Genomic DNA, 24,900 nt, shown 5'->3' on the forward strand with positions numbered 1-24,900 from the left:
GGGACTGGGGGGATAAACTTTGGGCTGGGGAATGGGCAGAAGTGGGGTGAGGGAAATGTTGGGGTTTGGGGGGAAGCTGGAAGCCCTGCACCACCAGGCAGCCTGCAGCCAGGGCCCAAATCACCATAGTCTGTATCTTTGGGAGAGTGGCAACATGAACCGTGTCTCTCACACACAGTGGGGGTGGGCAGGGGAAGCTCAGAAATCAAAAGACAGAGTAAAAACCCACAGTATAATCTTTAGAACAATTTCATGATTTTTTGCAGTTGGATTTGTGATTTTTGAACATTTGGGGTGAGCAATACCACTTCCCTTCCCAGTAAGCTCCCAGGCTGCTGCCTATAAACCTCTGCCTTGCACCTGGAGCCTAAGCCTCTGGGCCCACAAGATTCCCTTTTTTTTTTTTTTTTTTGTTCACTCTTCCCCCTCCTGGCTAGAGTGGATCTGGGGCCCTGTCCCTCCCCAAATGACCTATGACCCAATCCTTTCACTCCAGCTCATTCTAGCAAGGGTTGAGGCTACCCAGTATTGAGCACACAAGTTTGTTCATAGGAACTGCCATCTCGGGCCCAGTTAGTTGTCACCCTAGAGCCCCTTGTGCCAGCCAAGCTACAGCATGGAGTCCAGAGAGCAGACATAACCCCCCAGAAAGAATAACCCCAGTACAGGAGACCCCTATGTCTGGTGCAGGGCTGTCAAGAGGCAGGGTACAGTTAGGTCAAAGGAGGGAGGATTGGCTACAGCTTGAACAGATCTTCACTTTTGGTGATTCTACACCCCTGCAAAGCCCTGTGGGGTGCAACTTACTCACCATTGGCCCAAACAATTTCTGAATATAGGAATTGCATGTTGCCTCCCCTCCATTCAGATGCTGGCACCTATGTAACTGCATGGATTGATTTGCCCAAGTCCAGCATCCTGTCTCTGACTGTAGCCAGTACCTCATGTTTCCAGGGAAGGTACAAGAATCCCCCATGAAAGATTATGGAATAACTTGCTGTAACAGGGTTCACAACCCACCCCTCTGCCTGGGACCTGCTAGCTGCCCCCTATAGGGCTCAGAGGCACTTCAGAGTTGTGCAACACCCATCTATCTCTCTATCTCATCATTAATCTCCCCAGGGCAGCTCCAGTCCCTTCCCTGATTGATCAATTTCTCCCTAGCTGCCCCCCAGTGCCTGCTGGCTCCCTCCCAGCCTTTATAGCCCTTGGCTTGTCAGGCCAGCAGGTGTTGCCAATACTCAGGCCAGCATCAGGCCTTTTCCATCAGCCCCAGTCTGTTTCCCCCAATTGGAGCTGACTGGGCAGGGGGGGTAATTAGGTCCTTTTTGCACCAGCACCTTGCTACTCCTGCCTATATAGACTGCTTCTTCCTAATGACTCTGAGCTAGAGAGTGGCCTAAGAGCCCAGGAGCTGGAGGGTTTGTATCCCTCCTGGAACTATTTTTTTAAATTCTTATTACTCCAGTTGTTCTCATTATCCATGTAAATGTCCAATCCTTTTCTGAGTTCCACTGAGCTTATTGTCTTGATATCTTGTGGCAGTGAGTTCCAGGGGTTATAGACTCATAAGCTTTGCGGCCATAAGGGACCATCATGATCATCTAGTCTGACTTACGGCACGTTGGAGGCTACAGAACTTCACCCACTCACTCTTGTAATAGACCCCAATAGGTTATTTATGTTCTGTGTGAAAAAGGGTTAGCTAAGCTTTTATTAATGTTAAATGTACTGCCTTTCCATTTAATTGGAATGTCCCCGCCCTTGTTCTTGTATGGCACAAGAGAGTAAATAGAAGTGCCATTTGGCAGGGCCAAAAGTGATGTGAAGTCCCATGAACTAATGAGTCTGGTGCTGAGTCTAGGCAGTGGCAACAGGGACTTCAAGGTCAGAGAGAATCTGGCACTGGGTTTGAACAACATCCCCAAGGACTTTGGGATACAGAAAATGTAGCATTAGGTGGCCCGGGGGTGTTAGCACAGCAGAGAATGCAGAGCTAAGCCAGGGGGTGTCCCAGCCCAGTTCCTCTTATGCCAGTGTGCATCCCACAAACCCACCAGTGCTAATGGCATTAGTTGCCTCTTTGCTTGTCCTCAGTGGCAGCCTCAGCAGAGAGACCAAAGGACTGACAGGGCTTTGGAGACTGAACTCCATTTGTACCGACGGAGGACGACCACCAGAGCAGGCTGAGGAAGTGTGGGCAGCATGAGGGAGTTTAGGCCTTTCCCATTCTTCCTCTTCCCAGGATCTGCTCCAGGTCCCAACCACATTTGTCCAGTGTGTGCATAGTTGTATTTCAACACAGCCACTCTCCACAGGGTGACAGATCATTGAAATGGTGAAAATTACCCAGGAAGAGCCAGAAGCTGTTTCACCTTTGCCCTTAACCCTCTCTCTGCCACCCCCACCTCCCCGATACACACACACACACACGCACATATCCCTGCTGCCCATGGAAGCTATTTCTAAGCAATCCCGGGCATCTGGGGAATGAGGCTCTGAACAAATATTGGAGCGTGCGCGTGCACGCACACACACAGACACAGACACGTGCTGCTGCCGCTGCAGAGTCAAATATAGACCTTGGGGAAGGGGGAACAATGGCAGGGGGTTGAGTTACATTGCCGCAGGGCCAACAGGCTGCGGGTGTTTGTTGTGGGCCAGGGTGGAATGGGAAAAGCGAGGGGGAGGGAGAGAACATTTGTTTTAATATATAACCCCCCTCCCGGTGCTGTGCTATGCTGTGCAGCATGTGTGTGTGTGAGTGACCTGGAGTGAGAGCCAAGCTATGGGATGTTAAATTGAGTTGGCAGCTCAGTGGCTTTTACGGTCTCTCTCCAGCTGGTTTCCGCTGCTCCCCTGTCTCCTGGCCTGGAGGGATTAGAGGGGGCAGGAAGGGGTGATTTTCACTTGGCTTCTGCACAGAAAAGTGTTTCTCTCTTTGCTTTGGGGAAGGTTTCCCCAGTGGAGGGGAAGCCGCAGCATCACCTGTTCCCTCAGCCCAGCTTCCGCCTCATGCCCCTGATGTCCAGCTGCCTCCAAGGAACAGGCTCCAGACAGCAAAAGAAAGGGAAGCAGGTCCAGCTGGTTTTGACAGGTAATTTTTCTGGCTGTATGTGAGTGGTGACAGCACTTTGGAAAAGTGGCCTGGGAGGGGCTGTGTAGCTGGCGCGCACCCAGGAAGTGAAGCACAAATGCTTCACTTGGGGACAGGTCACCCCATTCCAACCCCAGGTTCCCACTTTGTGGGATTTCCTTGAACAGGGGAAAATCTCTGATCAGATTCTTATGTCTAGAAAAAAATCCTTCCTAATTCTGACCCAGCAGCTGTTCAACACGAGAAGCTGCTGGGGATGGTGTAGCAGTGATCAGAGGAGAGCAGAACAGGATCTAAGCCTGCAGTAGGGGGCAGGAATCCCAATTTCCAATCTCAGGGGCTGCAGAAAGAGTTGTCTTTCCTGATGAGGTCTCAAAGAGCTGGACATTGTTATAGCAAGTCCTAGACCTAGAATTCATCAGGGGCAGGTTGAGAGCCCTCCACTCCTAGGGAAGGTTCATTCTGAGCCCCTAGTGCTAGACAAGAAGCTGCAGGTGTTTCCCCACTCCTTTTCCCCCTCTGTCTCCTTCCCCCACTTTCTTTACCTCCCTTCTCCCCATCTCTTACTCTCTGTAAGAATCACATAAGGACCATGGTTAAAAAGTGAAAGGAAAAGTCACATTTGTTTAAATTCACCCATTTTGTCCTCTCTCAGATATTGAAATGATCTGTTCCCTACCCTACTGCTCATGAGTTTATATCTCCAGTGACCAAGTGTTACCTCATGTACTCAGGTGGCACTCACTCAGTGCCACAGCTCTCACCCTTGAGAGGAACAGAATGGAAAACCCTGGGTCCTGTGCTACTTACCTCAATCTAACCCCATCTCCCGCTCTTAAAACCCTGGTGAGTTGTATGTACATGCACACACTGATCTTAACATGGAGTGCTTCTCATTATAAGGGTACACACACATTCACTCTGTCACAGCAGACATACACAATAACTCCACCACGGCTACACAAATACACGGCACATACACTCAATCCACCAGCACACACAATGGCACCGGCACTCAGTGGTCCTTATCACTCAAACTAAGAAAAATACAGTATAATTGTATGGGACCCTGTTCCCTTAGCAGCCTTGCTATGCCCAGCAGTTAGTTCAAGGGCAATATCACAATAAGAACGTGTGAGAGCAGGTGAGGATGGGGAACAGGGAGAGATGTGAAGAGTGAGTAATAGCAAGCACCTGCTACATCAGGGGAGCGTCCGAGGAAGCTGGTTCAGGCAATACCGTTTGAAGGATGAGGAGTGAGGGAGGTGAGCAGCCTAAGCCCCATAACAAAGGTGCTAACAGTGCAAGGTGCTGCCTGGCTTGGCAGAGCAGAGGGAGCAAGTGGGGATATTGGGCAATGGTCAAAGAAGACTGGACACCAGGGGAGTTCTTCCTGTTCTTTTAGCAGCGCCAGCAAGGGAGGGGGAGCTCTCCTTCTGCTTTTAGCAGAGGAAGGGAAGATGTGCTCTCCTCCTCATTGCTCCCCTTTACTGTAACGCCTGGTATCAAGAGAGGTAGAGTCATAGTTGTAGACTGAGTCGGGACACGAAGGGCCTTGAAGAACAGTGCCTCCCGTGACTAGGTCTCCTACGCATTATGATAATACGACTACTACTACAAAGATGAGGCTAGTGACTTTGTAGAAGATGGAAAACCAGTGAAGGTCTCCCAGGATGGAGCTGGAGCAGTTCTGTTCCATGCACATCTGAGCAGAAGGCTGAAGCATCCTAAAGAGACTGAGGTTTGGATCTGAGGGGCCTCTGGAGACCATGGAAATGGGTGCTCATACACCTGACTTGTGAAGGGAGTGATTCAGCAAAGAAGGTCTAGAAGATAGACTGAGGTGCAAAGGTTTGCTCAGAGACTAGGGGAACTTAGGGCCAAGAGGAGAAAAGAGACTTGTGAAAAGGAAGGTGGTTGAATTGCGGCTACAGCTGAGAGTCCTTCTCCATCCAAGAGGGAGGGTGTCTGTCTTGTTGATGTTTGAGTGGAGCAAGTTAAGAGCCAGGGGTCACTGTGTGACAAAAGGGGAGGGAGGTGCAATAGTTGAGATAAGTGAAATGATATGCTCAAATTGGAAGGGGTGGACAGACACATGAGGCACAGTTATAGAGACAGGCAAGATCCCAGGTACGGAGGGAGCAGAGACACAAGCCTGAAGCCCAAGGGGGATGTGTAGCCCATGTCAAATGCTACACTGAGGTCAAGTGTGAGGGAGCCCTAGACGGCAGAGGGGAGGAGGAGAGTGCCTGAGGAGAGTGCTTTCAGTGCTCTGGAGTTCAAATTTAAATGGACCAAGGATGCTGTGGGCAGTGAGGGTGTTGCAGAGATGATTTTCGACAGTATTTTGCTTTGAAGAGTACATTTGATCTGGGGCCACCTTTGACAGCACTGGGGTCAAAAGTTAATTTCTTGAGGAGAGCTGCAGCTATGAGTGTTGTAGGGATAGAGCTGCCAAGAAATTAATGGATGATCATAGTGGGCAGGTGGTGGAGCAGACTGGTAATGCTGAAGAGTGAAACTTGCCAGGGCCTTTGGATGTTACCCAGTGATAGACAGGGAGGTGCCTTCCTGGGTGGGAGAGAAGCCTTGCAGAGGACTAACTGTTCTGTCTAGGTCTGGTCAGGGCCGCCCAGAGGATTCAGGGGGCCTGGGGCAAAGAGGGGGAACTGCAGCGCTTGTACTCACCCGGCGGCGGTCCAGGTCTTTGGCGGCATTTCGGTGGCAGGGGGCCCTTCAGTCGCTCTGCGTCTTCGGCAGCACTGAAGGGCCCCCAGCTGACGAAATGCCGCCGAAGATCCGGACCGCCACCGGGCCAGGGCTTGTGGGGCCCCTGTGGGGCCTGGGGCAAATTGCCCCCCCTCGGGCGGCCCTGGGTCTGGTGAAGACAGCTTTGGGGCACCATCACCACTCCAGGTGACCTCTTAAGGGCTTAGAGCTTATCCATGTAATGGAAGGTTCTGGAGGAGCAAGGAAACAGAGTTTTTAAAGAGGCAAGTTGGTTTGGAGATGCAGACAGAACAATCAGATGCTCCCCAGGGGTCCTTGTCACACATAAAGATCCTTGTTATACACGCACACACAGACACAAGCAATCAGCTGACTGAAGATGGGGCTGATGCACCAGTAAGCTTCCTGGAGATCCTTGCAGTCTTGAGTGGGCGGGGAAGAAGAAGGTGGTTACTGGAGATCAATCAGTGGCTTGTGGATGGTATGAAGAGGAGGGCTGGGATTCACAGAACATTCAGATTTCTTTTCTGATGGGAGGTGACTGTCAGAATTACTCCATCTATACTTTAAGCAATGGGCTATCCCTTGGGGTGAAAACTGGCAGAGCTTGTAGGGCGGCCTTTAAACTAGACAGGAAGGGGTTGAAGGAGGAGCTTTCACTTAACTCAGATAATTTAGTATGTACTTCCAATATAAACATCACAATAAAAATGGAGACATTTTTCAAGAGATAATTAATAATGGAAGGAATAAGCACTGATGTATGAAAATGTATGTAGAAAAAAGCAGCAAATGTGAGCAATAAGAATTGATCAAGGCAGGCCTAGATAATGCAGTGATTAAAATGTAGCATCTTTGTGTGATTGGTTCACACAAGGACTCCCAATGTTCCTCCCATTGCTGGAGCCACACTGGTGCTAGTGCCACTGGGAGAAGTTGGAGAGAAATGCTAGAGAAGCCAAGTCTCTGCTGTGTTATGGGAGTCTCTCGACCCATTCTCCATGTGGATCTGAAGCCACTTGCAGTCATTGGTTTTCATCCTCCATTCTCAGCAGGAAGCCTGGGTTGGTGTCTCTGCTGGTCAGAGTCTCCATGAAGCAGATTGAGGCTGGCTGCCAAGCAATATATGGGTAGTTAAAATCTCCATGACTACTGACCAGCATCCTGTAACATGGGGTAACCCAAGAGTTGGCCTAGGAGTTTCTCCTTGTTTCACATCTGTTTCTCCAGCCCTTGGAGCTGGTTCCTGGCACCCAGTGGTTTCTCCTTCCTTGGCTTTTCATTCCTTGTATCCTTCCCCACCAGATGTCATTCACCCGCTTGCTCTCCTCACTTCTTATGGGTCTGTAGCACCCCATCAGTGGGAAGGGGTTGTCTGTTCAACCCCCTACCCCCTTTCAGTGTTCCCTGGGCAGACCCTAGGGGGCTGCAGTGCCATTCCACATCACAGGGGGATCCTCCCCCCTGGATTGGGACAGAGCGAGAGGGCTCTGGCTCTGTAACAGGGCACTCTCCTTCCTCCTCCTCTCCCTTGCTCCTGCTTTGCAGGGGTGTGTAGCTGCCCCCCACCCCCTAGGTGAGCAAGCACAGGGACAAAAACCTTGGGGCAGATTCTGCGGGGGAGGCCGGAGGGGGAAGATCTCCTGGGAGGGGGCAGGGAGGCGTCAACCCAGCTCTCGGCTCAGGCAGAGGCGGCTTCCCCGCTGCCATCTGGGCTGGAGCAGGTGAGAGGTGAGTGGGGCAGGGCAGGGCAGGGGGCTGCCTGCGGCTGGGGGCTCTGGGTTTCCTGGCTCCCGCTCGCCGTCGGGCTGCGGGAGGCGGCATGTCCCGGCCCGGGGAGGGCGCAGGGATGTGCAGCCACACGCAGCCCCTGGCAGCCGGCCTGAGCGCACGGCAGCGGCGGGAGGAGCAGCCGGAGCGGGGAGCCTCGCAGCAGCTCCGCAGCCCTGCGCCTCCCGAACCCCCCGCAGCCGGGCCGGGCCGGGCATGGCAGCCCCCTTCCGCCGCTCTCCGCGTTAGACCCCGGGAGCCAAAGGAGCCGCTGCGATCGCCGAGGTGAGGAGGCGGGAGGCGGGCAGGACCGGCGGGGGGAGCTCAGGGGGCGGCCTGCGGGCTGGGGACGGAGTCGGGGGCGCTGGGCTGGGGGTGGCGCTGGGCTGGGGGGGGGGCGCGAGGGGAGGGAGGATCCGGCTGCCTGCGGGGGGCAGGAGCCGGCAGAGGTGCTGCCCCACCGCACAGCTGGAGTCCAGGCTCTCGGTGCCCAGCGGCCTTTGCTGGGGGGAGGCGCCCCCGGCAGGGCCGGGCGCCTGGGGAGGGGGATGTGGCTGAGGTGAGGCGGGGGCAGCACGTGTCTGCACTAAGCGAGCCCCCTGCGGCTGGCCCGGGGGCAGGAATGGAGCGGTCCCAGAGACCTGGCCCCCCAAGTTCCTATCTTCTCGGTCCCAACCCGCGGGGCAGGGCTGTTCTGGGCTGGGGGTCAGGCTGGATGCAGAGATCCCACGTGAGTGCACAGGAGTCAGGGCTGGCAGTGCCCCCCCCCCGAACACTGAACCTCGAGGGGTGCACCCCAAGAGACAGCACCCCCTGCACACACCATCCTGACAGGTGGAGATCGGGCTCTGGCCTCAAGGAGCCAGAATGTGGAGCTAGAACAGGGGTTCTCAGACTTTTGAACTGGTGACCCCTTTCACATAGCAAGCCTCTTATACATTACAAATACTTTTTGTATATATTTAACACTATTATAAATGCTGGAGGCAAAGCGGGGTTTAGGCTGGAGGCTGACAGCTAGTGACCTCCTGAGGGGTCATGACCCCCAGTTTGAGAACCCCTGAGCTAGAACAATATCAGGGTGTGCCAGAGAGGGATTCAGGGGCATCCCCTCCAACAGCATCTGGGGGCAGAGGATAATCCTCCCACTTTGCTCTGAGGTGGTTGCTTTTCTCAGCTGATCCACTTTGTACTCTGTCTTCATTTACAGCTAGTTTAGTTTAACTCCCTCTCCCAAAAAAGAGAGAGATGTAGGGAGTCATCGCCTCCCCCTCGTGTGACACTCACTTTGAGGGCAAACTGGTGTGTCCGTGAAGTCAATGCTAAGGAAGCAGAGAGGTCAGGAGGGCAGCTCTAGGTGAGGAGCAGAACTTAGAGGTGTGAACCATAGCACCTGGAAACCCTAGCCGTGGAGCTGTGATCCAGTAACCCTCAGCCACCAATTCACCCAGCACCCACTGATCTGGTAGCCCACAGAATCCCTACTCAGCAAGCCTAATCAATACATGAGTATTGAAAGGAGAAAGTGCCCTCAGTTCATGAGAGTGACCCAGGGCTTGAAATAAAGACCTAGCCCCAGTAAAAATACTGCTCATAGCACCTATGCATTGTCAGAACGCTTTATGTTTATTTAGAGCCTTTAATCCCAAAGGATCCCACAGTCTTTCCTGCTGCTTCCCCACTAGTGCTGGAAGGTGCTGCCTGAGTTGCAGGTACAGTGTTGGGAATAATGTCCACGATTTGATGGCATTATGTCTGAGGTGATGCGTCAAACTGGGAGACTTCATGAGAAATCTAAGGGAAAATGACCTTTTCAATGACATGTGGTATGAAGCTCAGCTCCTAACGGCCCCAGAGGAGCATGCTGCCAACTGTTCAACCATAATCCCTAAATTATTTTATAAGATTCACAGGAATCACTTCACCCTCGCCTGAAATGCAGCAGCTGTTCAACAGCTCACACCAACACTACACAGCACTTTAGGACAGGAAGTGAAGGAGAATCCTGTGCCCAAATGTAACTGCAGGGGGAATTCAGGGAGGTAGAATGTAATTATCTGTGGTGGAATTTGGTCAGGCTAATCAGAAGTGCCATGGGACTTGTAATGACCACAGGTGGTTAGAATCTTGGTTCTGCAACTCATTTGAATGATGCTTCTAGCAGCATCGTACCTCTAAGACAACAGGACAGGCCAGACTCAGACCAATCCCCTTCTGAGGTACCAGTGTCACTTCCTGAAGAGTCTGTCTGCTGCCTGAATCCTAGGAAGTCTCCCATCCAAGTGTTAGCTAAGCCCAGCACTGCATTGCTTGCAAGCCACCCTTAAGGTAGAACAGCCCCTGTCCTTCCCATCCACACGTTTGGGTAGAATCCCTCCCTATGCTTATCATTCTCCTAGGAAAATTGCCTGACTCTTCTGATCTGGTTATATTTCTGTCCCTATTGTGTCCCTACATTTGCCTGTCCATAACAGTCCCAATTTGCCCCAGAAAGCTATGAAGGAATAAGGCCTTTTTGGGAAGTAGTAGTGCTGCTCCAGGAAGGCAAGCAGTGGATGGAAAATAAATGGACTCAGAAACATTGGGGTTACCAGTGACTCCACAGGAAGGCAGGAGAAACAGGAAAGAAAGAATTATGGTTAATTAAGAAGGGAATCTTTGCTTTTGCTTCTTTAAGATTTAACCCCAAATCTAGGAGCCTTTACCCCACTCCCATGTCCTGCAGATGTTGCTTCTGGCAGTACTGATCACCTGCCAGAGTTGGAGGGATTTATTTTCCTCCCTCCCACTTTTGAGTCTGACAGAGACAGAAGCAATTTCCCCGCTTAGCCATCAGCTTTATTAGGTTTGCTAGCTGCAGCTCAGAGCCTAGTGAGAGGACATAAAGTCACCAGCTCTACATCTGAGTGCAATTGGCTGCACTGATTACAGAGGCAATGAGGACTGAGAAGCAACCTCTTCAGCACAGCCTGAGCTGCACCTCAGAGAGTGTCACCCATCCATTCAGACTGCAGTTAAGATGCATTGGTAGAGTCATGTGGGTGATCTCAGTATTGAATAAAAATGGAGATGGTTCCCCTATGCTGGGGAAGTGGGGTTGCTTGTGGGGAAGGCTGAGATATATGGATGGGCTCCAGTTTAATATCCTTAGTCATTATATACAGTACTCCAATATAATTCTGCTTTATACATTTAAAGGAGGCTGTTTGGACCATGGAGCTCTGGTTGTCCCTAGGAGAGGAGGGAGCCCAGAAGGACCTGGTGGAGAGATGTAGTGAGAATGTGACAAGTGGACAATCCTTCTAAAAATGCATGTGAACTCAGAACTCACAGAAATAGGACGATGGGGAGAAAGGGATGTGTGAAGCAAACCCAACAAGGCTGCAGGAGGGTGGGTGTAGGGTTTTTCTGACTGTGCTCTTTATGTCTCTGTAGGTGTTCATCTCGGTGGGGCCACATTGACCATGCTTAGAAGTTTCTGTCTTCAGCTCATGTCCTTGGTTTGGATTCTCTTGGCCCATCACCATCTTGCCCAAGGTGAGACTCAGTAGACATGTGTCTTTCTCCTGTGTCCATCCTTCCAAACCCACCTTGGTGCTGCTAAGTCTCCTCACATCACTGCTATCCAGCAAAAGGAAGCTGATCTGACAGATGAGGGCAGAGGTTCTGCTTAGCCAGTAGGCATACTGTGCATGACTGGCTGCAGCCAGAAAGGCTCATTGCTCTGCTTTCCAAGAGTGTCATATCAGTGCAGTGCTAGGCAATACCCAAGGGGACAGAGGGTAGGACTCCCTTGGGCTGCATATGGAGCTCACTCACTTTCTGTAAAAATGGCTGGATTATAGTAATGGACACAACAGTTCCAAGAGGCAGGGAAAGGCAGGAGGAGTGCAGAAGGCCAGCTTGGATCCTGAATTTGCCCCAGTTAAGTGGTGAAGCCACAAAGCACCCACCATTGCAGAGTGCTTATAGACATGAAATGAGATAGTACTCAGCCACAGGCTGAACTGGCCCCGCATGCTGCTCCAGATTAGCCATGGCACGTTATGGGAGTTTCTAGTCCCGGTCTGGGCCAGAGGGAGTCAGCCTCCCACTTGCAGTGAAGGCCGTTAAGATGCAGTGAGGAGAACACGCCATCCCCTGTGACTTCTCGTGTTCCGTGTGCTGTAGCTCAGAGAAAGTCTCTTTTGCTGGCAGCCTGATATAAGATCTGCTGATGGGATTCGAGATCCAGCACCGGCCAAGGGGAGATGGACTCAATCAGCTACCGGTCCTCAATCTCCAAGACAGGGCTGAAGGAGGCTCAGTCCCTGAGATAAAGAGGTCCAATTTCCTAACGTTTGCTTCTGCTCTCCCATTCCTACCCCATGCGGGTCTCTCCTCCTGCTCTTTGTCTGACTCCAGTCCATGTTTCAGGTGTGCAGTGACACCTGCTGGACAGGGGGCAGGATGAGAAGCTGTTTGCTTTGTTCGTGTCCCTGGCTCTCAAAGTCTAAGAGTAACCATGATGGGGAGTGGAGCTCCCCCAGCTTGTTCCAGCCCCAAAACGATGTGGGACTAAGAGCTCTGGACTCAGTCTAATGGCCACTCCTAAGCCCTGCAAAGCCACCATGTCTCAGTGATAATCAGTAAACAGGAAAGAGAGAGCAGGTGGCCCGAGGCAGAGAGCAAGGAACAGGAGGGAAGAGGGCTGGAGATGAGACACCTGACTGAAGAAAGGAGGCCAGTGGTGGGGAGGAGGAGCAGCAGGGCCAGGCCATAGCTCAGTTACAGCCTTTGGGGCCATTAAATAAATAAACAGAACTTGATACCTGTCAGGTTATAATGCGGCCCCATGCTCGCCTTCCTCTCTGCAGCAGAATGAGGGATTGTCACTTACAACTTGGCCTTGGCAGAGCCTCGCAGCATAGCACTCTGAAAGCATCTGCAACCCTAGGGATAGAGGCCAACTTCTTGGGGAAACTTGGCTTTTCCCGCACACAAATGTTTAGAATCTTTAGAATATAAGGAATCCTTCTCAAGGCCCTTAAGCCCCTCAGATTTCTGCTCGGAAGCTAGTCCTAGACTTTACTATCATTATTATTTATTTTATTATAGTATAGTAGCACCCAGAGGCCCCAATAGGATTGGGCCCTATTGGGCTGGGTGCTGTAAACCAACAAGTAATACACATTCCCTCCAGAATAGTCACAGTCTTAGGAAAGTGCCACAGGCAGAGTGAAGGACATGATCCCAATACATAATTTTCTAGCATATTGTTAGTTTTCTAAACAAAGACGCAGTGTCTCAGCCACCTGCCCTCGGTGTCTTGTCACAGCCCTAGATTGTGAGCTCTCTGGGGCAGGGATTGTCTTGTTTATACAGCCCCTGATTCTTGACTGGGGTCTCAAAATGCTGTTGTCATACAAGTACTAACTGTTTCTGTGCACCTGCTCCTCACTGTCTGATCCTTCCCTGTGCAGATGGTCTCTTGTAAAGCCCTCACACCCAGTGGGGTAGCTGTGACATAATGAGGGGCAGTCAGAGATAAATGGAGGAGGAGAAGTGAGCATTTGCAAGATAAAAGGGGTCTATGGCCCCAGGGCCCTCACTGTGGATAGATCTGACCTAATAGGGGCCCTTGGTATGAGCAGTTCTGGAACCCTGGGGCTTGCATGCACTGGTTTATGTTAGCAAGTGCTTGCTTTTCTGACCTCCTTGTGCACTAACTCCCACTCTCTGCCCTGTCCTGCAGGTGATGACTGCAGTGAGCGCTGTAACTTGGCCCACGGCTCCTGTGACCAGGATGGCAAGTGCAGGTATGGTGGTTGGAATTCTGGTGTGGGTGCATTTAAACTTTAACCATTCCTGGGACAGCTGATCTCTTGCTCCACGCACTGTTTCCCTGGGACACCCAAACCTACACCAGTCTTCTTCAGGTATAGTGAGGAGTTTTGGAATATCATACAACATCCCAAATAAACTGCTGTGTTCCTTGAGCCGCATGAAACGTTCATCAACTGACTGTATTGCACAATCTAGCACCTGGTTAAATAATTGAACTTTGAATTGTTGTTTGGGGTCTCTTATGGGATTATCCCGTGCCTCATAATCAAAATGTCTTCTTCTTCAGTGACTCTTGTATTCTTGAATGGGTGGGAAAATAGCTTCAGTGTGAAGTGCCTCTGCCAACTTCTGTGCACGCTTCAGAACGTTTTGAAATCCCTCATCTTACCAGTCTTACCTGTCCAGTTGTTCCATTGCTCCAGGTATATCAAGGTCAACACCTTGAAGTCTCTTGCTTACAACATTTATTTCAAACAGTATGTCATGCCACAATACTAAGCCACACAGAAATGTGAAATTATGTATGTTTCTGGTGATTCCATTTCCTTCTGCCACTGTTTTCCCACTAACAGCCCCTGTCATAGCATTATCCTCCATAATGGCAACTATGGCATCATCTATCTTCCCAATTCAGTGTTTGATAGGCTTTATCGCTTCCACTCAGGGCCGCCCAGAGGACTCAGGGGGCCTGGGGTCTTCGGCGGCGGGGGGCCCCTGCTTTGGCGGTAATTCGGCGACGGGGGGTCCTTCTGCTCCGGGATCCGCCACCGAAGTTCCCCGAAGACCCGCGGCAGGATCCCCCGCTGCCAAATTACCACCGAAGTGGGACCCACCGCCGAAGTGCAGACGGGTCTTCAGTGGTAATTCGGCGGCGGGGGATTCCTGCCGCGGGTCTTCGGGGCACTTTGGCGGCGGGTCCTGGAGCAGAAGGACCCCCCATCGCCGAATTACCACCAAAGACCTGGCTGCACTTCGGCGACGGGTCCCGCTTCAGCGGCGGGGGGTCCTTCCACCCTGGAGTGGAAGGACCCCCCGCTGCCGAAGACCCGGACTGGAAGAAGCTCCCGGGACCCAGGCCCTGTGAGAGTTTCCAGGGCCCTCAGAGTGAGTGAAGGACCCTGCTCCAGGGGCCCCGAAAAACTCTCGTGGGGGCCCCTGCGGGGCCTGGGGCAAATTGCCCCACTTGCCCCCCCCTCTGGGCGGCCCTGCCTCCACTTGACTTTCCCATTGTGTGGCATTCAGTGGATTCAGTGTCAGAGAGGATGTTCCCAGATGTTGCTTCAAAATTTTCCATTGATGAGTTGATGCAGAGAAAAATACATAGATGCTTTGAATTCCATTAAAAAATTCAGCAGCCTCACTAGAAGGTGATGCTGCATTACTGACCACCAAGTTCAATGAATGAGAACTGCATGGGACAAAAAAAGCTCGAGGGTTTAACTCTCGGATCCATGTCTGCACTCCTCTGTTCTTTCCTCTCATGTTGGCACCATTATCGTAGCCCTGACCTCTCATGTCAGCTTTCGCAATTCCCGTATCTTCCAGCTTTTTAAGAAGCACATTTGTCATACTAGCTCCTATAATATCATCAATGTCTATTCTAGAAAATGCTCTCTGACAGTCACCATTGCAGGGACATTTTCACTAGGTTCTGCTGTTGTTACAAAACACGCCATTAAAGTCATTTGTTCCATATGGCTGATGTCAGGTGTGCAGTCCAGAATAACAGAGTAATATCTTGCTGACTTCAGATCTGCCACAATCTTTTGTTTGACTTTTGTTGCCAGTAACTGTATGATCTCATTTTGAATTGTTTTTCCAAGGTAGTGGTGTGTGTACATTTTTTGGGTGGTGACTCTTCTTAGATGCTCCTGAAGTACAGCATCAAACTCAGCCATCAGCTCCACAATTTTAAGGAAGTTTCCATTGTTTGGCACATACAGCTGATCTGAAGTGCCACGCAGTGCTAGATTTTGGGTAGCAAGCATTCTCTCAATGGCAATTTCAGAACATTTTGCCAGTAAAGAGGCTCTGATGCAATCTTCTCTTGATGCTGATCATCTATGGTGGCCTTTAACCTTAGTCTCATCTCAAGCTCTTTCCAGCTATGGGATGCTCTCTGGTGATTTGCTGCTTCTCATGGCATGCCAGATTTCTAGCCAGATTTTTCCAGTCCTTTGTTCCTGTAGAACCCAATGTGGCTGGATCATTAAACTGGAAGAGTTTGCAACAAAAACAGTATGCAGCATTCTGGGTTTTTGAGTACATAAGCCATGGCCTCTCCACTTTGTCACCATTGGGGATTTCATGCCAGTAATGTGTTGGATGGAAATGTCTATTTTCATTGTCTTTGGGGAACATGAAGTTTTTCATTTGCTGTGGCCCATGCAGTACAGGGAAGTCTCTCAGGCTACTGCTCAACTCATCCAAATCTCAGTCCCCAGGCTCCAAGAGTCACATACTCCAGCCAGTTGGATGGACCACCCTCCTGGTGGGAAAGTGTGGTCCCCCTGTCCTTTCTCTGTTGTGGACTTTGCTTCAGTGCCTTTAGATCCCACCTGAAGCCAACAAACTTGCACAGTTCTGCAGAGGCAAAGTGGTCCCTATAATCTCAACAGCAGTCTGATAGGCAGTACAACAATGTGTGAGACACTAGGGATCCTCAGGGCTTAGATATTATGGTGATTGGTATCCTAGACAGAGAGAATAATAGCCACCCAGACAGCAGGAAAAGTTAACTGTAAGCTGCTTTAGACTCTGAGCTCTTTGGGGCAGGGACTGTCTTCCTGTGTATGTGCAATTTGGGTACTTGCAGAACACATAACTTACACGATAACAAAAGGCCACAGTAGCTTTGACACCCACAACAGAAAGAGCACCGTTGGCTAGAATCCTGGCATAGGGTTCAGTTATAACAGTGTCATCAGAGCCGTACTCTGTCTGGGCAATGAAAGTCCAGACAGTGATGTGGCTAGTTCGGGGTGCAAGGGGTGGCAAGGTCAAGTCAAGGGTCCTATGCTAGTCAGGATGGTGGTCTTGCTGCCTGTTATTGAGGTAGATACAGAGGTGTTAGCTACTGCTTCCCTTTTCAGGTCATCACTTGTTCTCTGAACCCTCCTGCAGCTTGGCAGTCTCTTCTCCCCATCATCTGGTCTCAGGGAGACTCTCTGGCTAGCCTGTGCTTCTCTGTCTGGACTTTCATTGCCCAGATGCGGAGAATCTCAGAGCTCCTGCCATCTTGCTGGAGTCTATTGGGATTGTAGGCGCTGCATTGAGTTTGTGAGGTTTAATTCTGTGATACATTTTGAGTCCGATTCGTATATCTTCCCTGCTCTGTCACCTCAGCTCAGTTCTACTTTCATCCAGTGCTCTCTTTGTCGGACACATAATCTCTTCTTTCCCCGCTGGGGAGTCGGGCACTGTCCAATCAGGGAACACTTACAATTAGTGTCCACTGTCCTGTTAGGTCTAGAATGCTGCTGTGTACTGCAGTGACTGGTTTCTCCATCACACTCTTATGGTGAGCTTGTAGAATAAGGTGATACTATACATGGAGCCCATCTGGAATACTGTGCATGGCTTCACATCTGGATTATTGTGCAGTGCTTTGAGTCCCACAATTCAGGAAGCGTGATGGGCTGTTCATCCCACATGTGCTGGGCAAGGGTTAATATGGGCCTGAGAGCCCAATTAACCTGCCTGCTCAGACCTGGAGGGTAGGCCGGGCCTAGTTAGCGATAAAGCCCAGCTTGAGGAAGAGCAGGGCTTGTTTCTATAAAGAGCTGGGTGAACCCAGTCAGGGAGGAGAGACCCCGAGGAGAGGAGGTAGAAAGTTTCCACTCTAGGAAACAGTTTGATAGGAGGCTGAGGAGCAGGGCAGGCAGGCTGGCTGGCTACTGCAGGAGGGAGCTGGAAGCCTGACTGGAGACAGGGACCCTGAGGAGTTATAGCCTTCCTGGACCCCTGAGGGAGGGAAGGAACATGCTGCCCACTGGACAGTGGGTTGTCCAAGGCACAGGAGCCTGACAAGGTATGGAGACAGTCTGTAGGTGATGAAGCACACTTGTGAGGAAGAGGCAGTCAGCTGAGGGCTGAAGATTTGGTTTTGTTGATCTTTCTTTTGTCCTTTGGGAAAGGACTCTCTGGCCCTGGGAAGGGCAGAAATTTGCAAATTGGTCTGGCCAGAGGGAAAGGACAATTTTATGGCTGGAGTAGGCCAAAGGACAGTAGGGGGAAACTGAGGCAAAGGTTGCTGCAGCACCAGAGCCAGAAAGGCGGGGGGGTGTTGAGCTGGCAGCTTTGTTGCAGGAAGGATATGGACAAATTAGATTAGTACAAAGAAGGCAACAAAATGTACAAAGCTACGAGGCCCTGGGGGGAATTCTGTGTCCCTGACGGTGCCTGCTACCTGCCCTGTAGCTTGGCTGAAAGGGTACAGGCATTTTCTTTCTGTCTAATTTGATACTTGGATACAGAGCAGATTACTGGGAGGAGGACAATGTGGACTAGCAATTGAAATTAAGGCTGTTAGTAAATGTCTGGGTTCTGTTACCCACTTTGCCACCCTATGTAGCCTTGTAGGGTAAATCCCTTTTCTTCTCTGACTCAATTCCCACATCTGTAAAGTGCAGATAATATTTATCTCCATCCCTTGGGAGGAATAAGGCATTAAATGTTGGGAAAGGGCTTTGATGCTGAAGAATGTGAAAGCGTGTGCTGAATGCTGCTATTCCAGCTTTATGGGAGAAGCTTTATGCAGTAGCAGCATTTGACGTGTACATACAAAATGCTACTGCAGCCATGTTACCAGACCAGGCATATGTTTACGCCACAGTCATGGGTGTGATTGCAGCTCAGTAGACATACTAGAGCTAGCTTGAGTCCTGGAGGAGAGTCGCTGCGGCATCATGGGCTAGCTGCAGAGGAATTACCCATGGTTCCAGGAATACTTATACTGCCTGCACAGCCCCAGCTTCACTGCTTCTGGTACCCAAGCTGGCTACAATAAAGCTTGCTTGGGTACCTCTACACCAGCTGCAGTTACACCTCATGATAGAGTGTGGACTATCAGGTTCTGTCATCTTTGCCTCCTCCCTTGGCCTTGATGCAGGGCCGGCTCTGGGCCGATTCCCCCAAATCAGGCCCTGTGCCTCAGAGGGCCCTTCACTCGCTCCGGGTCTTTGGTGGCGGGTCCTTCAGTGCCACTGAAGACCCGGAGAGAGTGAAGGACCCGCCGCCGAAGACTCAAAATGCCGCCCGGTTAGTACAAGCCCCACATCTTCGAATCGGGCCCCGCACTTCCTAAAGCCAGCCCTGCCTTGATGGGCTCCCCAGAAGCAGCAATTTTCTGCCTCCTGGGGCGCTTTGAGAGAAGACTTTCCAAGCACCACACACACTTATAGCAAGCGCAGGACGGTGTGTGAAGATAGGCTTATGTAAGCCATTACATAATCCAGTTCTTGTCTATATTGTGCTGCCATTGGGGAGGCTGCTGTGCTCGGACTGACCTTCCTGTATCCTCTTGCAGGTGTGACCCAGGCTGGGAAGGAAAGTACTGCGAGCAGTGTGTGCTGATGCCGGGCTGTCTCCATGGTACATGCCATCAGCCTTGGCAATGCATCTGTCACAATGGCTGGGCTGGCAAGTTCTGTGACAAAGGTAGGTTTCACCAGCTGGACAGGAATCAGTTTGCTTCAGCAAAGGGTTCAGTGACAGGTAACTTGTTTACAATAAAGATCTCCGGGTTGGGAAAATGTGGTGTGGGGAGGGTCCAACTGCCCTGCAAAGAGAGGGAGGGGAATGTGGAGGGCACAGGGATTAGAGGCATCAGGTGTCAATCCAGCTGCCTGAGTGTGTATCCCCATGAGATTGAATTTTTCACTCTTTCATGATTAGGGCAGCAGCCCAGCACGCATCCCCTAAATTAAAGGATGATGCAGCTGTTTAGGTGACCAGCTGTTTCTCATTATGATGCTTGCATTGGGGGCTGGGGTTTTCTTTCTATCAGAGATTTGGCCCATCCCTTTTCCTTTCTACAGAAGGTGGTCAGGCTGCTGGGCTCTGATCCCTGTTTGCAGGGCCTGTGATGCTGTGATATCGATGGGCCTGAGGCAGTGGCATTAGTGATATTCACTGGCTTTCCCTCACTGTTGGGACTGCTGACAATGCTTTCTATTTCCCTCTGCACTTTTTGCCTTTGGCAACCAGCTGGGTGGGATCCACTCACTCTGTCAACTTCAAATGGAAGTGAGTGACGAAGCAGCTTCATGGCATAGCTAATCTGCCCTCCAGCGAGGGGTCTCGGAGGTCTGCTTTTCAGGCTGGAGGGTGTTCAGAATGCAGCATGTGGTTATTCTATGGCACTCAGAGCCACAGGGCAGCTAAGGGCCTTCCCTTCTCTGCAGCTTGCTTTCCCTGCCATATAGAACAATGTAAAAGTGCTTTGAGAGCTGCAGCTGAAGAGTTCTAGACTTTAAGGCCAGATGGGACCACCAGCTCATCTAAACTGACTGATCCCTCTATAGCACAGGCCATTAAACCCTACTCAGCCACTCCCACTCCAAGCCCATCCATCAGAACTAGACCAAAGTTTTACAGCCCTCAGAAGGCTAAACTACTGTGTGCCACAGGCAGAGAAGAGGAGGGACCGAGGTGCTCCAAAGCCTGAGGCAATGGCAGGGAACTGATTGAGTTGTACCCCAGTGAGTTCTGTGTAAAAGCCATGCTGCTGGGGCTGAGGGAAGCTGCAGCTCATGATTCATCTTTTCCCTTTGGGGTGGGGTTGACAGTTCTTGCTGGCACCAGCTCAGCTCACCAAATGCCTCCTCTTTCTCTCTCCTCAGATGTACACATCTGTGAACATGAGCTCCCCTGCCAGAACGGGGCCGAGTGTGTCTACGACGGGGACGGGGAGTATTCCTGCCTGTGTCCTGAGGGCTTCCACGGGAAGGACTGTGAGCGGAAGACAGGGCCATGTGAGAAGGCAGGGTGAGAGTGAGCGGCAGGGCAGACAGAGATTACATAAGGCATTAGCTCAACTCCTACTCTACCAATCAATAGCCCAGCTTGGATCATTAGCTGTGGATTTCCATGTTTATGGCATCAAGCCAAAACCTTCCTAGTCTTTAGGGGAACTTTGGTTTAGCTGACTGTAATGGCAGCTCCCTCGGCAGATGGAGTCTGAGCTGTAATCAGAGCAGATTCTAGTCACTCATGGTTAACGCAGTGATCCTGCCTCTGCTTTGCACTCAGGGAAACTTACTGGGAGTCAACCTTCCTCTTTGTAAGGTTTGGCTTTAGGCTTTTCCTGATGTGGGATTGGCCCGTGACTCAGCCACACTCTCTAGAAGGGTGGGAGGCAGGGGCGGCTCTAGACCCCAGCGCGCCAAGCAGGCGCGTGGGGCGGCCGTTTCCCGGGGGGGCCGCATTTGGCTCCGGTGGAGCTCCCGCCGACATGCCTGCGGCAGGTCCACCGGAGCCCGGGATGAGCGGACCTGCCGCAGGCAAGACTGCAGCGGGTCCCCTCTTCCCGCGGCTCCGGTTGAGCTCCCGCAGGCATGACTGCGGCAGGTCCGCTCGTCCCGGGCTCCGGTGGACCTGCCGCAGGAGCTCAACCTGAGCCGCGGGAAGAGGGGACCCGCCGCGGGACCGGGGAAAGGCGGCGCAGCGCTCCGCGCTGCTTGGGGCAGCCTACTTTCTAGAGCCGCCCCTGGTGGGAGGTAGCTGTGCTCCAGGTGTGTCTGTGCATGTCCATAGGGACAACTTTGGGGGCCTTTCTCCCCTCTGTGCAGCAGGGACCCAAACACCTGCTCTGTCCTCTCCCCTGCTTGTGGGTGGAATTCCCCCTTGTGCAGAGAGCAAGCACAGGGCCTATGCACCACTTAAGCCCATGAGTGCATTTCACCCTGAGAATGCAAGTCTATCTGTGCCCAGAGCCATGTCCTATCCAGGCCTGTGATCAGTCCCTGCTTTCTGCCTGCAGGTTTCCATGCAGGAATGGTGGCCAGTGCCAGGACGAGAATGGCTTTGCTAGGAACTTCACCTGCAGGTGCCTGGCTGGCTTTGTTGGTGCCCTCTGTGAGAATGATGTAGATGACTGCCTGATGCGTCCCTGTGCCAACGGTGCCACCTGCCATGATGGTATCAACCGCTTTTCCTGCCAGTGCCAGGTGGGCTTCGAAGGCCGTTTCTGCACCATCAACATTGACGACTGTGCCAGCCGCCCGTGCAAAAATGGGGCAAAGTGTTATGATCGCATCAATGATTTTGACTGCTTGTGTCCCGACGGTTTTACTGGCAAAATGTGTGAGGTCTCCACTCCGGAACCGACCTGGGTCACCTTCTACCTTCCTGCTAACAGGGAGAACAACGGTGCTGTGAAAAGCACAACCAGCGAGAATCTCCGGGTTACGCAGCCCGAGCCAGTCAGGACTGTGGTTACTGGGAGGCGAGTTGCCAACCACAGTGAGAAAGCCAGTGGGGGAGGGCTATTGAAAATTTCTGTGAAAGAGGTGGTGACCCAGCGGGACGCTGGGCTGAGTGAGTCCCAGCTGGTGACCGTGCTGGTGTTTGGGATACTCACAGCTGCGCTGGTCCTGGTGACCATACTGTTAATGCTGCGGAACCGGCAGAGAGGGCGTCGGAGGTCAAACTGGTGCCAAAGCCCCTCACAGGCTGCAAGGAAGCTCCAGGAACAAGAATGTCAAGTGGGCATGTTAAATACAGTCATGGTAGAGCCCAGGAAGACAACAGAACTGTGAGGACTCTGGCACTCTCAGAGTGGGGCCCTGCCAGGCAGTCATGCCAATGAACCCTTCAAACTGTGCCCTGGGAGTCATTCTGGTTGGGTATCTCGAAAGTACTAAAGGTCTTTGGTGCAACCTGGTCTGTGATTCAGTGGGGAGGGGGTTTCCACAGGGCAGCGAATTCGTATTTGAAAACAGAACTCTCAAACAGGGTGTGACCAGCCTGTCCTGGATCTAATCCATCTCCATCAACCAGGTGTACCTAGGAGTCCAAAGCAAGGGCTGAGTCAGAACAGCTCACTACTGGAAGTGGCAGCACACTGACTTTTTCAGCTAGCACCAGAAGACATTGGTATCATCTTGTACTAAGCCATGCTAGATCGTGCCAGAGCAGAAGAGGGCACAACCCTCTGAGAAACTCAAACTTTGCCCGGCCCCTGGATGCTGGGTAATTCCTAGTGCTGCCACTAATGCCATCTTTGGCCTGTTGTTCACACTGGGGCTAGGGCTGCTGGAGCTGTTGTGCTGTGGGGTTCCCAGCTCTCTCTGGTGGCTATGGTTTGTCTGTTTCAAACTGCACAGCCGCAAGGAGTGAGCAAACAGGCTCCCTCCGTAGCCTTGTGGTGCTGTGAGCGGTTGGGAGAGACTCCAGAAGTGGCTCAAGAGCCCATCTTGCCCTTTTCTACCTGATATCATGTCCCTTCTTCTTGTGAGAATGTTTTGTACCTTGCTGCTGCTGATCCATGTGTCTTTTCCCCCTTTACCAAACCATTTGAGCTGGTTTGGGTGTGTTCTAATAGTCATTCAAAAAGCTCCTTCCCCACCCCAGCACATGCTTCCACTTCCCCGCTCGCTGTGGGGGACAGCCAGAGCCAGATGTGTTATAAACACAAAGCCAGCTCCCCTCCAGTGTTGTGGAGGACTGGGCTGGCCCCTACCACAGCCCCCTGCAGGTGGAATTGAATATGGAGGAGGCTGGAAGTGAGCTCTGGTTGGTTTGGTAGTAGTCCAGGTCCCAGTTCCTGACTGCCTCCCCCAGGCACAGAGCTGGGAGTAACCTAAAACCAGCCACTGTAGCACTTTTCAGTACAAAATGGGGGCGAAGCTCTCTCTAGGTCTAGGGGATGCAGGGGCAGATTAAAGTTTCGGATAGCCCTGGGGAACAGAAAGGTGGCCCTACCTGCTCAGCAGCCATGGTGCACCTTTCAGTAGCAAACACACCCATCCTCATCCCTAAGACACAGTAGAGGGAATGGGACATTTAACCATGAATCTAGGTCATCTCCTGGCTGGTCCAGTCCAATCACTGTTGACAGAGCATTCACCCCCTCCCGGCCAGGGACAGCACAGGGCTAGACACCATGCCACTAACAAGGGTGAGAAAGTTTCCCTCTTTCTCACCACTGCCCCACAGCCTTGCTATGTTGTATTCAGGCAGGGTCTGCAGAGGCCATGCCACAGCCAAGGTAAAGGAGCTAGAGCCCCAGGTGCAAGGGAGGGCTCCTGCCTGGGAATGAGGCAGAACAGGCAAAGGGGCTGGAGGGAGAGGAGATTAGGGCTTTACCAGGAAGATTATTTTTTTTAATACACTGATGGATGATGTAACTTTATCAAATAAAATACCAGAACCAGCATGGAGCCTAACAAGCCCACGAGCAGAGCCCTTTGCCGGTGGTGGTCTTTCTTCTGCCCTGGTCCAAGTCCACCCTAAATCTTTGCCAGAGGAGCTGCCCCATAACCCCTCTAATACCTGATTCTCGTGCTGTACCCCAGAGAGACCTCTAACCCATGGGGCCTGCTAGGGGCTCCTCAATCCTATCACCCCAAAGACAAAAAGGCAGTGTTACAATTTGGGCTACAGCTCAGTGAGCAGAGAGCGACCAGGGCACCCTGCAGGGATGCAGCTGGGTCCTGCAGCATCAGCCTGCCTGTGTCTCAGGTCAGCCTGGAGGAGGGTTTGCTTCTGCTACAGGCATCCTCAGTGCTAGAGAGAGGGGCTGGGCTGTGTGGTAATGGCAGAGTCCCCAAACTGCACACTAGGAGGGAGCGAGATGGGTCATGAATGTGTCTAGCCTGACTGTAGGCAGTGGGCGGGGAAATGGGGAGAGATCCTAAGCCAAAGGATGGAGGAAAACCCCTACCCATGGGGAGGTAGGAAGGGGAGGTTCAGCTTAAATAGGCCAATGTGATGGTGTGGGAGACATGGATTCAAAACCCAGCTCTGCTGCTCCCTCATTCCATGCCCCAGATCCCCAGGCTGGCAGGCTCCACCCTGCAATGTGAGATACCCAGGCTTCAGGCTTCATTACAGGGGCCTCTCTCTATGGCCAAGCTGGAATCAGAGCAGTGCTGAGGAGCTCTGAGGAAAAGATTTCTCCAGCCTCCTGAACCAGAAGGTTGTGAAACTGAGGGAGGAGGGATGAGCTCTCCTTTGGAATAGTGCCACCTAGATTAACTTCGGAGGCCTTTAAACACCTGAAGGATGTATTGTCCCCCAGCAGCCATAACAAGTAGAACATGCAACACTGACACCATCTCTGGGCACTAGCGTATTTGTACATACAAGGGGCCAGATCCTGTCCCTAACCCAATGCCCACTATTCAGTCCAGTGAGGCTGTGCCATAAGGAAACCACAGCTCAAGGGAAGCGGTATCTGCAACCTGTGCTGGGCTCCCAGCATGCAGACGGGCTTATTCCAGCAGGAGATGTAGTGACAGAGAAACCATGACGTG

At 51.9% G+C, this 24,900-nt stretch overlaps 1 protein-coding gene across 3 annotated transcripts; it reads left to right on the forward strand.

Annotated features, from left to right (window-relative positions):
* The first annotated feature begins 2,977 nt into the window (after positions 1-2,977).
* On the forward strand, positions 2,978-24,848 carry DLK2 (delta like non-canonical Notch ligand 2). 3 transcript variants are annotated; one of them, XM_039532061.1, is made up of 6 exons: positions 2,978-3,097; positions 11,033-11,134; positions 13,332-13,395; positions 18,951-19,081; positions 20,266-20,410; positions 21,405-24,848. In XM_039532061.1, exons 1-6 carry the CDS (start codon positions 3,016-3,018, stop codon positions 22,180-22,182), a joined length of 1,302 nt encoding a protein of 433 aa, XP_039387995.1. In that variant the 5' UTR covers positions 2,978-3,015; the 3' UTR covers positions 22,183-24,848. The 3 variants fall into 3 exon arrangements, with proteins under 3 accessions (XP_039387995.1, XP_039387994.1, XP_039387996.1); XM_039532060.1 differs by lacking the exon at positions 2,978-3,097 and adding an exon at positions 6,770-6,891; XM_039532062.1 differs by lacking the exon at positions 2,978-3,097 and adding an exon at positions 7,733-7,882 and having other exon boundaries at positions 18,951-19,138.
* The last annotated feature ends 52 nt before the right edge of the window (positions 24,849-24,900 follow it).

The sequence above is a fragment of the Mauremys reevesii genome, linkage group 3 (genome assembly GCF_016161935.1).
Source record: "Mauremys reevesii isolate NIE-2019 linkage group 3, ASM1616193v1, whole genome shotgun sequence".
Taxonomy (NCBI): domain Eukaryota; kingdom Metazoa; phylum Chordata; order Testudines; family Geoemydidae; genus Mauremys; species Mauremys reevesii.

Bases quoted from the DNA above. Each gene is read 5' to 3' on its own strand.
- DLK2 (XM_039532060.1), top strand. From the start codon at position 6,774: ATGCTAGAGAAGCCAAGTCTCTGCTGTGTTATGGGAGTCTCTCGACCC. The intron at 19,082-20,265 runs GTAGGTTTCACC...CTCTCTCCTCAG, and splicing joins TGGCAAGTTCTGTGACAAAG to ATGTACACATCTGTGAACAT. The intron at 20,411-21,404 runs GTGAGAGTGAGC...TTCTGCCTGCAG, and splicing joins GGGCCATGTGAGAAGGCAGG to GTTTCCATGCAGGAATGGTG.